General features: G+C 40.7%; 1 protein-coding gene across 2 annotated transcripts; it reads right to left on the bottom strand.

The window, feature by feature from the left end:
- Positions 1-969: 969 nt before the first annotated feature.
- On the bottom strand, positions 970-13,313 carry KRT84 (keratin 84). Of its 2 annotated transcripts, XM_074270321.1 has the most exons (10): positions 13,061-13,313; positions 12,726-12,910; positions 10,729-10,937; positions 9,891-9,951; positions 9,249-9,344; positions 8,403-8,567; positions 6,171-6,296; positions 4,891-5,111; positions 4,267-4,298; positions 970-2,547 (listed from the first exon to the last, which is right to left on the bottom strand). In XM_074270321.1, the coding sequence occupies exons 1-10, from the start codon at positions 13,311-13,313 to the stop codon at positions 2,171-2,173; spliced, it is 1,725 nt and encodes a 574-aa protein (XP_074126422.1). In that variant the 3' UTR covers positions 970-2,170. The 2 variants fall into 2 exon arrangements, with proteins under 2 accessions (XP_074126422.1, XP_074126421.1); XM_074270320.1 differs by having other exon boundaries at positions 12,726-13,313.
- Between the last annotated feature and the right edge of the window lie 700 nt (positions 13,314-14,013).

Below are 14,013 nucleotides of genomic sequence, written 5' to 3'. Positions count from 1 at the left end.
ATTCATAAAGGTCATAAGTCTGTCTCCAGTTCAAGAGCTGCCTTGTTTTGTTTTTTGTTTTTTGTTTGTTTTTACCATAATCCTGTATTTCATTCAGGGGGATCTATTCCCTGTGTTTGGTCTATGACTTGCTCTTTTTGGTCATTGGGTTGATTATTATTCTCAATAATTCTTAATCAGAATTTTTAATGATCCAATTCTTAATTGGATTAATCCTTATTCTTAACTCTCTATTTCTCTTTAGCATTTTAGGCCTTTCTCTTTCAAAAATAGGTCCTCCATTTCTCCATTACTTACCTCACCCAGAAACCTTCTCAGATGAACTCTGACTTGTTTTCCCTTCCCCCAACTGGCCCAATTTGTGTTTATTTATACCTAAAGAATAATAGTGCTAAAAATTATGTAGCCCAATAATCTTATATTATATATGTGGAAGCTCAGAGGAGAAAAGTGTTTTATTCAGGATCACATGTAAATTATTGATTATACTTAGGGGCTTTATAAGTCTTCTCAAAGCCTTTGTTACTCATTTTCTCTCCTCTGCTCAATGACAAGTTCTATTTGGGATTAGGGCAGAGTCTTCTGCCATATTCTCAAGATTGGCTTCTCTTTGTTGTTGTCATTTTTTAGTCATGTCTGATGCTTTGAGATCTTATTTGGTATTGTCTTGGCAAAGATACTTGAGTGGTTTGCCATTTCCTTTTTCAGCTAATTTTATAGATGAGGAAACTGAGGAAAATAGGGTTAAATGACTTGCTCAGGGTCACACAACTAGTAAGTATCTGAAGCTAGATTTAAATTCAGTAATATGTGTCTTCCTGACTCCAGGCCTAATACTGTATTCAGCCTAGGGTTTTCTGAAAATTGAGTAATTGAGAGGTGTCTGATTTGAAAGTCTAGTGCCTGCTTTGCATTCTGGTAAAAAAGAATCCCTAAAGCAAAAAGGCAAAGTCCTTTTAGTCAGCTTGGCAAGTTTATTGGAAACACCAGAAAATACAAGGAACAATATATATGTGCATATAAACACCTTCCCTCCCTTCTCTCCTCCCTTCACAACTTGATTGATACATTCCCAGTGCCAGCAAGTAGCCAGCCTCTCTAACCACCTCTGAGAAGGAAGATAAAGCATCATCCTTGACTTCCCACCAGTCAGATGGGCCAGAGAGGATCATCCTAAGATCCATCCTTCCCAGAGATAACAAGAACAGCCTTAAAAAGAACTGAGTTGTACAATGCCAGATCCTACAATGGCAGACTTAGAACTCAGCAACAGAAACGTGGTATCTAGCAGTCAGCATTCATACACACACTAGACAGACATAGCTTCTGAGAGATTCAGTGGTGTCCACCACTGACAGACAACCCCAACCCTCCAAACCGAGGGACTCTCTTGGAGAGAGATCGGCCCAAAGGGATCTAAAATAGCAGAGACTTTTGAAAACAGGAAAGAGGGTCAAAATAATTTCCTTTTTGCCTAAGAGAGAGAAAGAGAGTAGGGGGAGTATGGACAAGAGAAATTTATATTAAGAACAATTACTCTGCTTCAAATAGAGGGAAGCAGGGGCAGGGATAGCTAAAAATAAATGCCAAAATAATAGGCTTAAAGATTCAGAACCAGAAATGTCTCTGGTTGAGAGAAAACCAGAGGTCATTTAGTACAAATTTCACATTAAACCAACTGAGACTCAAAGAAATAAAGGGTTTTGGCTGAGATTATATAGCTCATAATTGGCAGAGTCAGCATTCAAACCCAGGGCCTCTGAGTTCAGTTTAGCTACTGCTCTACTGTACTACCTACTACCCTGTCTTCTCCATTTCTTTGGCTTTGAAAGACCATGTAAACATTGGTTGGCAGCAGATTGACCTTCCTAAAACTATGTCTCATGGGCAAATTAATTTTAATTTTCCATTCTGAATACACACTGATGGGAGCTGCCAGGGTTCACAGAGAGAGAGCTAACCTGGGACAAACTGTGGCTCCAGATAATTCACAAGATAGCTCCTCTACAGAAGGAAGAATTTTGGGGATTCATTTAGGGGCATCTCATCCACAAAGTCCATATTTAGGCATTTCTGGGTTTCAGCGTAGTTCTCTTTCTCTCTCTCTCTCTCTCTCTCTCTCTCTCTCTCTCTCTCTCTCTCAGGCAGTAAAGCATCCTGGATTCTTCATTCAGTACTTGTTCCTGCAGGGTGAGGTAGTGGATCCAAAGTGGACAGTGTTGCTACGGCCGCTCCGGCTGCCACTGCTGCTGCTGAAGCCTTGAGTGGGAAGACAGGGACTGCAAGGGGTACAGGTCTCCCCAATGATCACAGAGCTCCCTCCGCTAGTGACTGCCCCATCCCCACCTCTGGCAGAAATCCTAGATCCTCTGCTCAGGCCGGTGCCACAGGAGCCACCAGAACTCCAGGCACCCCCAGAACTCTGGAGCCCGCTCGGGGTGCAGGTGTTGCTACCTGCAGAGAAGCCAGACCCACCTCGGGCATGGGAGGAGCTGAAGACAAAGGATTCTGGGCCACATATCACACCACCTCTGGAACTGCTCACAGCTGCGGAAGAAAAGGAAACATCAGGGAAAGGGTCCAGAGGGAAATGACAAGTTCTAGAATACTGGACTGTTTCCCAGGCCTATCCATATGATCAAGGTACACCTGCCAGACCAAATTACAGCCTCAACACTGTGAATTGGCTATTTAACATCTCTCCAGGCAAGTGAGAGTTCTACTACACATAGTCATATATACTCACTCCCTCAAGGTCTATTTTAGTCAAGGTAGGATGGGAGTCATATGACTAAAATTCTATTGTCTGCTCAGCTCATAATCATTTTCTTACCCAACCAGATGGTTGGTCAGGTCTAAAGAGAGGTCAAAGACAAGAGCAAAAATCTTCTTACTCAATTTCTTACCCAACCGGATGGTTGGTCATGTCTAAAGACAGGTCAAAGACGAGAGTAAAAATCCAGATAAAAATTGAAAAAGAAAATTTGGCTGTTACAAATATACAGATACTTGGAGTTATTTCAGTTTAGCCCAAAGCAAAGTGTGTAAGAGGATTGGGGAGGAATGAGGTTCTAAATTATGCAGATTTTGGATTTTGAGACCAGTGGCATTTATGTATATCTTTTCAGATATTCCTAATAGCCTCTCTTCATCACTAATTCCTATTTATTGTTGTTCAGTCATTCAGGGTCATCTCTGGCTCTTTTTTACCCTATTTAGGATTTTTTTTTGTCAAAGATACTGGAGTGGTTTTCCCCCATTTATGATTTTCTTGGCAAAGATACTGGAGTGGTTTGCCATTTCCTTCTCCTAGTTCATTGCACAGATAAGGAAATTGAGGCAAACAAGGTTAAGGGATTTACAAGCAAGGTTAAGGCATATAGGTCACATAGGTAGTGAGTATATGAGATAGATCTGAACTCAGGAAAATGAATCTTCCTGACTCCAGGCCCAGATCTCTATCCATTGCATTATGTAGCTGCCCAATAGTTCCTATACATAGCCATCAAAAAACCATCCAGATACCTTCTCTTTTCACATGCTTATATAAATCCTTTCCAGCCTTCAACTCCAAGTTCAATTTGCCATTTCCTTCATGAAGCCCACCACTAATACTCCAGACCCCCCCTGAAGATGTCCCTCTCTGAACAACTATAGCATTTATCCTGTGTATTGATTATAACACAATAATATCTTATTACAATAACAGCACATTATTGTAGCAATAATGGTAAACACTTGACAAATTAATGGGATCCTGGACAACATATTGGTTCTCAATCATTTCTTTAACTATGTCCAGTATTCTTTGATTAAGGTATTACAGTACACTGAGCATTTAAGTTGGCAACAATAAAGAGAGTCCTATTGAGGAAGGTTAGATTTCAACTCAGCCTTTACCTCCTGCCAGCCATCAGGGAGGGTGAGCAGATCAAAGTCCCAATGGATTTCCTGTAATTCTCCAGGTTTTTGCTCATGGAGGGTAAGTCTGTGATTTGTTTGAACAAGCCTATTTCTAAGTCCTTCAAATGCTTTCCAAAAAGGCTTGAAAGCCTCTTTGGGAAATCCTGGCCAGCTATGAGAAGACCCCTATCCTTAGCCAAGAACTTAGCTCATCCTAGTACTAACCTCAGCCTTGGCAGGTTACTTTACTGGTTCAAATGTGATTTTTGAGCAAAAACATAATAACTTCCGTCACTATACCCATTCCTACATCACTTTCCCCACCCCTTTCAGAAACAAAACAAAACAAAGCAATTTTCTTACATATGTTCACTGGTCCAACACCTTCACAGATCCTAAGGAGAAAGAGATAAAAAAGATAAGTCAAGTAGAAGAGATAGTGAGAATACTGAGCTGAGACTTAGGGGACTGAGTTCTAATTTTGACTTGGATACTAGTGAGCTGGGTGACTTGGATAGATGACTATCTTCTGGACCTCAGTTTACTCAGTAATAAAATGAGGCAGTTGCTCCTAGATGACTTCCCAAATTCCTAAAACATGTATGAGTTGACAAGTTGGGCAATATTATTCTCAAAATCATCAATTCTGATCCAGAAGGACACTCCCCAAAAGGATTTCATGGCTTAGTGAGGTGGATGGCCCCTTAAAAGTAGAATTTTACGATTGGAAGGAATCTCCAAGCTCTCCCCACGCAATTAGAGATGAAGAAAATGTATTTCAGAGAGGGCAATAACTTGCCTTTGATCACAGAGCTAATTAGTGGCCTCATTGGGTCAAAAACATGCTTTCCTACTGAAGTTAGTCTACTTGCCCCTTTCTGAAGAGGTAAATTGTTTCATGATCTCCTATTGATCATCCTTTTCTCTGCCCATGGTCTTACCTCCTTCCCAAGGTCTAACGGCAGTCCTTCTGCACCAGTTGCTCACCTGTTCTCTTCACCTTCTAGGAGTTTCCTGTAGGCAGTGATCTCCACATCCAATGCCAATTTGACATTCATCAGCTCCTGGTATTCACGCAGCTGACAGGCCATGTCCTGCTTGGTTTGCTGCAAAGCCCCTTCTAGTTCAGCCAGCTTGGCCTTGGCGTCATTGAGAGCATTCTCTCCCTGCTGCTCAGCCTGAGCAACAGCAGCTTCCACCTTGGCACGCTGTGGGTTGCAAATTGAGCATTTATTTGTCCCTATTCTTTAGGAAGAGTCCAGCAGACTCCCAAAGACCTTGGGGACATGTTGATGTGCTGAGGATGGACTTTCTCAACTCGAAGGATGGAGTTAATCCCTTCTTCAGACTTCTTATCTCACCACTCTCATGCCCAGATTTGTGTTTCTGCCAGTTGGTCTGAATATTCTCTGTCCTACTTACACAAAGCAGTTCCCTGTACCTTATATTTCTCCTGTTCTGCCCCCTCTGTGTCTCATTCATTTTGTCCTTTCTGTCTGGGATGCAATCTTATTTCCTCAAGCATCTCAATCTCCTACGTAAATCAATTATCAAACAATCAACCAAGCTTTATGTTAGGTGCCAAAGAAATAAACCAAAAATGAAATAAATCTCTATTCTCAAGATATGACAGCCCCTCTCTCCTTTCCAACCATTTTTTCTCCTTTTATTTATGTCTTTTCCTAGCTTTTTTTTTTTTTTTTTTTTTTTTTTTTTGCTGAGGCAATTGGGGTTAAGTGACTTGCCCAGGGTCACACAGCTAGGAAGTGTTAAGTGTCTGAGGCCACATTTGAACTCAGGTCCTCCTGAATTCAAGGCTGGTGCTCTAAACACTGTGCCACCTAGCTGCCTCATTTTCTAGCCTTTCTAAACCAGTCCCCTAGATCCCTAGTTCCTCCTTTCATTCCCCACATTCAGAGCCCTAGCTAGCAATCTTTAATTTGATATTTGTGTACAGATATATGCAAATCATTCTGTGTCTATGACCTGCTGCATGGGGCAGCTCCTTCCATCCTAATAGGGAGTTCCTAATGGGTTAGACTGGGCAGGGCAGGATAGGGCAAGACAGAGCAGGGAAAGGCTTGTTTCTTGCTCCATGGGCCTAATCCTCCGTATGCAGGAAGTCGATGTGTACACATATGATTCCAAGGAGGGTGGGGCTAATTGGCTCACCTGATTTTAGAAAGTCTACCCTACAGGAAGAAACTCTTGGGTCTAACCACCCTCTCCCTTTCCTTGATGACTGACAGTTTAAAGGCTGTGCTCACCTGCCCTTTGGCATGATCAATCTCAGTCTTCAGCCTCTGTATCAGGCGATTTAGTTCATTAATCTCATCACGTGTGCTCCGAAGGTTATCAGAGTGCACCCCTGCTGTTACTTGCATTTCTTCATACTGTAAGAGCAAAGTCAGATGGAAGGCATAGGAGTTAAGAGTCATCCTCCTCAAGGTGTTTTGTCAGCCACCCCCCTCCCTCACTCAATGTCCTCAGAGTCTATTAGAAACCCACGCAATTAGACCTAAGAGGAGAAGCTGGGGAGATTCCATTTCCCTTAAACCTACTAGCTAATAACATTAGTAATAATAGCTAGCATTTATATAGCACCTATTATATACGAGAAACTGTGCTAAGCATTTTGTAAATATCTCATTTGGTCTTCACAACCACTCTGAGAAATAGAGGCTATTATAATTCCCACTTTACAGATAATGAAATTGAGATCAACAGAGATTTAAGTGAATTACATGAAATTATACAGATAGTGAATGTTTGAGGCTGGATTTGAACTTGATGTGGGTTGTGCTCCCTTTAAGAAACTAATCCTTTCAGATTGATTTATTCCTTTCTTATTCTAGCCCCTTCTAGCTGATGCATTATCAATTTAAGAAGCTAGGACCTTTGATTCACAAATCCTGTCAAAAATATCCCTTTTGAATTCCAATAGGAGATCTGGGCTCTCACAACCCCCATCCAGATCTGAGCCAACTTGGGACACCACCCACAGGCCCCTTTGGCTAAATCTCTCATTATAAAAGAGCCAAACTGGAGCTCTCTCTTTGCAGAGATTCCTAACATGGCAGCCTTATGCCTGGCATGCCAAAGGATCTCTGCCCACTGGAATCCTATTTCCAGTGCCCTTTTATTTCTACCTTCACTTTTTATTAATTAGACTTTAACCACCCCAAAATAAACCTCCTTTATCAATCTAGGTTTTCAGGTCTGTAAATTCCTTTATAGGGGACTCTGCGCCGCCACTAGACCTCAATTAAAACTGTATCCTTGCACCGAATCCAAAGGGGTTGCAGGAGAGCTCTATTTGACTCCCTATACCCCGAACCTGCCACTATAACCTAATTTCATTTAGGTACCCCAGTTCTAAACCTAATCAAACTCAGTTCATTTCTTTTGTAGCCCAAATTTCATCCATTAACTACCCTTTAAACACAGCTGAACTAAATTATATTCTGGGGACTTTCAGTGTCTTCAGTGTGGTTAAGTGGTAATCAGCTCTAACTTTTCATCCTAGAATTTAACAAGTTGCTTTAAAGCTCCCCTATCTCTCTTACCCAACATTGCTAAGTCATTCCCTATGGGGAGGGAAAACAGCTTGTTTTATTGAAACTCAAGCCTTGCTACTTTCTCTTACGTCTCCTTGGAATTTACTTCCTAACTAGAATGTGATGTTTCCCTTTCAGACCCCCCCTCCCCAAGGGACTAGGTCATGAGGAAAGAGTATTGGAATTCTAGCTCTGACAGTTATCTCCTTATTGCCTTTGACCCTTTATAAACTTTAGTCTATTGGGATGAATGGATCTGATTGATAGGTGAAACTGTCTTATTCCAGTTAATTTGTCTTATTTTCTGTTGATTAAGAATACACAGTCAACTAGCTAGATAAATGGTTGTCTAATCTAGAGGAAGCTAGGTGATACAGGGTTTAGAGTTCTGAACCTTGAGTCAGGAAGAACTGAGTTCAAATTTTGCTTTATATATTTTACTAGATTTGTGATCCTAAGCAAATCATTTAATTTCTCTCAGCCTGTTATCTCTCCCCATTTGTAAGATGAGGACAATAATAGTTTTTGCTGTTATGAACATCAAAGCAGATAATTTCTGATACCTTAAAGTTTCAATAATAATAATAATTAATTAATTACTATTACTACTTTGAACACAAGTTATACTGATGCCAGGCCTGTCACTCTATCCATCATACCACACTGCCTCTTATAAGTAACTAAATTACTGAATTCGGAGAACTCAACCAGCTCAGAGGTCCATATGTAAGAAGCTGATATCAGGACCTAGAGGTTCATGGATCAATTTTTATCTTGTAGAGTAGGGAAAAGCTTTAAGGGACAATGGCAAAGATCCAGATTTAGGGAGCTCTCTGGTCTGGGCCATAGTAGTATTTTTCACCCTTCCCTCCATTCATTCCCCACTCCCTCCTCCAACACACATGTAACACTGCTTCTGAGGAATGATTTTGTGTGGCTCACCTTAGTCTGATACCAGGCCTCAGCATCAGCCCGGCTTCGCCTGGCAATCTCCTCATACTGAGCCTTAATTTCAGCAATTATACCATCCAAGTCCAGGTCCCTGCTGTTGTCCATTTTTACAATGACAGATGTATCTGAGATGTGGGAATTGAGCAACTCGATCTCCTACATAAATCAATTATCAATCATCAACCAACATTTATTAATCCCCCACTATGTCATAGGTGCTGGAGATACACACCAAAAATGAGATAAATCTCTATTCTCAAGACAAGTTAGCAAGAGGAGAATGACCAGGCATAAGTAACCACAGATAATTCAAGAGTAGAATAGACTAATAGAAAATCTCTTCTATTAGAATTTGCAATTATTTGGTTAATTTGAGGGGTCAGAAATCTATTTGCCTTTCTGAATTATGCAGGCAAAAAATAAAATCATCATATGCCTTCATTATCCTTGAGCCCCAAAACTAGCTGAGCAATAGTTGATGGTTTATGTACATATTAGAAGCTAGAGAGAAGCCCTCTTTCGTTCAAATGTGTTTTGTACATAATCCACCCATCACTACTTGAGAACTGGTTACATCTTAAAGAAAGAAAAATCTCTAAACCTTAGGGAATCTACAAAGTATAAGAAACAAATAGTAGCTCTAGAGGGGACACTGTGTATTCTTCAGTCAGTTCCATTTGCTTGATTTTGATGATATCTATGCCATATCAGATAACAGGTAAAGCTAGAGAAAGCTAGTCTAATGGCTTGACATTAGCTCTTTGTTCGGGGAAAATTTTCCAGTTAGATATTGAGAAAAAGGGTTTACAATTCTAAGACTATAAAAAAGACATTTACCTTCTCATACAGAGTTTTCAGGAATTGGATCTCATCGATTAAGCTTTCCATATTGGTCTCCAGGTCAGACTTGTTTAAGTAAGCTGTATCCACATCCTGCAAGAAGAAGAGAGGGAAGGAAACCTATGTTCGCCATTCCTCAGAACTAGGACCAAGGCTATAGAAGGTAGACCAACCTGGGACTAGTTTAAGAAGCCTACTACCCAGTGGTAGTATTGAATGGTTGAATGTTATGGAAGTATGGGATGGAGATGGAGCTGCTGCTGCTGCTACTATTACTATGACTACCACTCCTCCTCCTCCTCCCCCTTCTCCTCCCCTCGGCCTCCCCCTCCTCCTCTTCCTCCTTCTCCTTCTCCTCATCCTCCTTCTTCTATTACTACTCTTTCCCTTAATGCTTAGAAAATGCAAGAGGAGCACTTTTCCAAGATGCAATTTTTTTGTCCTAATAGCTATATAAATACGGGATAATCTTGAAAATCCAGATTTAGAAGGCCAATTTATCTAATCCCTATCTCTCCAGAGGTTCTATATCTAGGTATGGTAACTCTGAGATCCATCTTGAGAGTACCTGGGACCTGATCCATTATACAAAACATTTGTCTGTTCTGTTGAGAGTTGTCTTATAGCTGTAGCTCTTACCTTCTTCAGAGCCACAAACTCATTCTCTGCATTGGCCCGGAATACCAATTCCTCTTCGTATCTGGGATGGCAAACACAAGGGAACTGAGTTACAGATCCTTAACCAAACCAAGGCCAGTCACCCATGATTCTCCAGAATTACTCCTTTAATCCAGCCAGATGATTTCACTCATATCAGCTACAAATCTTATAACAATTTATACTCCTGTTTTGAGACATTGTTTCCCCTTCCCTTCTACCCCTAAGAATATCTCTTTCTCTTTTGCCAGCCTGATTGACCCTATCCAGATTAAAATGCTCTTTAAAGCTACCTCTACTCCTACCCCCCCCCCTGGTTGCTCAGTTTGCATCAAATTCATTTGCACAAACAAATTGCCTTTATTTGAATAGTATTGAGTTTTGTCCTCACCCCCACCTCGGAGAGGAAACCATTTTTCCTTTCTCTATTCCTTCTATTCTTTCACCTCCTCCAAATACCCAAGACAAAACTCTGTACTCTACAGGAAAATGGTGACATAGAAGTGAGGGAAACTATCACAAATTAAAAAACAGAACCAGGTTTCAGAAAAAGTTTCCTTGATCAGATTCCTACAATCTCAGAATATTTAATGTAAAAAGAAACTTGAGAGATCAATGTTATCACCAGTAGCAAAGTATCCAGCATCACCTTTTCTTCCCCTACTAAGTCATGGACAATACTTCTCACTTCCCTTGGTATCAATTACCCTTTCAAATAGTCCTCACCTGCTCTGGCCCCAGACCCTCCAAATGCTGTCCAACACCGGCTTTCTTGTCAAAGATTTCCCACTTGGGATCAATATGCCCCTTTCACACTCACTTCTTCTTGAAGCCTTCCAGGACATCTTGCATGTGGTTCCTCTCGGCTTCTAGCCTGGCCCGATCATTGGCAACCACATCGAGCTGCCTCCTCAGGTTGCTGATGTAGTTCTCAAAGAGTGGCTCCAGGTTGCTCCTGACGCATTTCTGGTCTTGGAGGAAGCTCCACTTAGTCTCTAGGAGCTTATTTTGCTGTTCCAGGAATCTCACCTAAACCCAACCAGGAAGAGGATCTGAGGTGAAGAGTTGGTTTGATCTCACCTCTTCACCTCAGTTGTCCATGATTCATTCTTACTTTCAGTTCCTTGCTGGCATTGCTACTTCCTTAGCTCTTTTTACTCCATCCCCTACCTCCTAGCTCAATAGGAGATGGATTGTTTCCTTATAACTAAGCTCAGTTGAAAAGAAAGGCCCTTACTCAAACATTTAAGAATCGCATCCTTAAGAAAGGCCAGCCAGGAGCTTAAAAAGAAAGGGACCAATGGTGATGATGATTCTACTTGGGTTCTTCGACATTGATCTAGAAGGTAATGCAACCCTTCCCCAGAATAAAATAGGTATCCACATAAAGTAGAATCAATGCAACATTTTTCTGAAAGTTCAAAAACATCCCAGAATCACAGAGAGATGGCTTGGAGGATTATCTGAAATTGGAGGCTATCCTCGACCTAGAAACGACTCCCTTTGACTGCATTTACCTTTGAATATATTTAATATACTAGGCACAATTCCCCACCTCCTCCAGAAATTCAGGTTGAATCAGCATTTCCCTAAGTGAAACAAAACTGTACCTTCTCTCTTTTTCATGGTCCAAAGTGACTTTTATTCAGCCCACAAAGAATAATTTTTATTTGTTTATATTTCTTCTGAATGATCTAATTTGGCCACTTAGATGGCTCCAAATTGGCTGATCAGATCAATTAATCTTTATGGGCCCTGGTTTCCTTCCTCATCTCTAAAATAAGGGGGCTTGGGACGATAACCCCTTAGGTTTCTTCCAATTCTATAGCCATCATGCTACAGAAATGTTGCTTATATTATATTATGGGGAAGGAGAAGTAGAGATTCTCTGCACCTTGTAGAAGGAGGAAGCTAGATATGATGATCTGGATCATTCAGACCTTAAAAGATTTCTTCCAAATCCAGACTAAAGATAAAGCTAGAGTTTGTTGTCTATACTGATATATATATATATATATATATATATATATATACACACACACACATATATACATATACACATATATATGTATACATGTATGTGCATATATATACATATATGTGTATACATGTATGTGCATATATATACATATATATATATAGTATACTGAATTACTTAAATCTATACCTCAATTCTCCATAATACTAGCTTTAGAAAAACAAGAAATCTTCAATAACTTTCATGGAATTAAGAAGAGACAGAACCTTCAAGGTTATTTCATGAGTTTGAGGCAGTTTTTCCAAGCTCCTCAAAGTGTTGGACCTTGCTATACAAATGATTTTGGATAGATAGGGAGTAGGGGTGAGAACCAAGGGCCAGATGATTCTTTGGAAATGATCACCACATGTACCAAATCATCTATACCAATTTTCTGCTTTTCACATTCAAATGTGGCCAGCAAAAATCCTCTCAGGCTTTAAATAGTTTTATACAAGAGAAATCAGTGATCAAGATACTTCCTATATCTGGCTGATGGGCCCTGTGTTGCCTAAATATTTTTCTATTTGATTAGCTTTTCCAGTTTTCCTCTGGATGTTTGATGTATAGAAAATACCTTGGTCTTCTTCTACCTCACACCTTGTTCAACTAAGACTCCATTCAATCTGTATCCTATATTACAGAACTTTGACCCCCAAAACATAAAAAAAGCTTCCAAAACAGACCCAGAGAGTGCAAGTGGCTTGGTCAATTCTATGACCTTTTGCAATAAAGAGAAAACCATCCATTCATTTGGTAATCCTGATCCAAGAGAATCAGCTGGATGGATGTGTAGATACCTTGTCAATGAATGAAGCAAATTTGTTGTTCAGAGTCTTGATCTGCTCTTTCTCATCTTTCTTCACCCTCTGAACATTGGGGTCAATCTCCAGGTTGAGAGGTGTCAGTAGACTTGGGTTGACAGTTACTGCTGTGATGGAAGGAGCAGCTGGGCCTCCAATTCCACCAACTCTGTATCCAAAACCAGGTCTTCCAAAGCCATAGCCAATACTGACACTGGGCCCTAAACCGATGCTACTTCCAGCTCCAAAGCCAATGTTGCTACCAGCCCCAAAACAGGACCCATGGCTAGGCCCAAATCCAAAGCCCATACCACTGCCAGTCCCAAAACCAATCCTGCCACCAGATCTAAAACCAACCCCGGAATGGACAGGGTAAGAGCCTACTGCCATCCTTCGGGGTAAATAGGATCCAAAATTGCACAGACTCCGGCTCCCAAAACCACCCAAGCCCTGCAAGCTGACACCACTTCGGCAGGAGACAGAGTTGGTATGGTAACGGTTCAGATTCTGGGGCATCACAGCTGAGCAGGAGCTGAAGTTGCCAACTCGACGGCCAGAGCTAACCCGAAAGGAGCGACAAGACATGGTGGCTTCTAAGTTGGGAGCAGAGAGTAACTAAAGAGAATGGAGTTGACTGGTGCTAGGAGTCCCTTTGGAGTTAGTGGGTCCTACTCATCCTTTTATGCAATTGGGGATCTGAGGTTTGGCCCCATAAAAATGGAGAAAAAGCTATTTAGTAGTTTTTATGAGCTTGGGTTGTTAGCAGAAACTCTTCATGCCTTTAACAGTGAGCTAATCAGAGGCACACCTATTGCCATCTTCATTAGGAACTATAACATCAAACTAATAAACATTAAAAACACATAAACTTACAATTCTATCTGCTCTATAAGTCCACCACAATTGCCCTTATGGGGACATTAATGGGCTATAGTTATTAAAACAATAGAGTTGTTTTCTGTGAGTGTGGCTAACCACTGAAAAGTTAGAATGGCAACTGGCCCAAAAGATAGGCAATAAGGAAAGGTAGAATATATACCCGATAGAGAAAGAGATAAGTTACAAGTTTACTTTAATACATCTCTGGGGGATAGACCAATTATTCATTCAAGTCTCAAAAGGATCTTTTGGATGGTTGAGTTCAGGGGAAATGGAGGTTAGCCTCTATGAACTCCATATATTCAATGAGTTTTATTATTGATAAATCTTTAAGTCACTTAGGTTTTTGTAGATACATTCCAGATGGGAGACATTCAAAAATTTCATTCATTTGTTCATTCATCCA

This window comes from Sminthopsis crassicaudata, chromosome 5, assembly GCF_048593235.1.
Source record: "Sminthopsis crassicaudata isolate SCR6 chromosome 5, ASM4859323v1, whole genome shotgun sequence".
NCBI classification, from domain to species: domain Eukaryota; kingdom Metazoa; phylum Chordata; class Mammalia; order Dasyuromorphia; family Dasyuridae; genus Sminthopsis; species Sminthopsis crassicaudata.
This window is presented reverse-complemented; position numbering and strand designations above follow the sequence as displayed.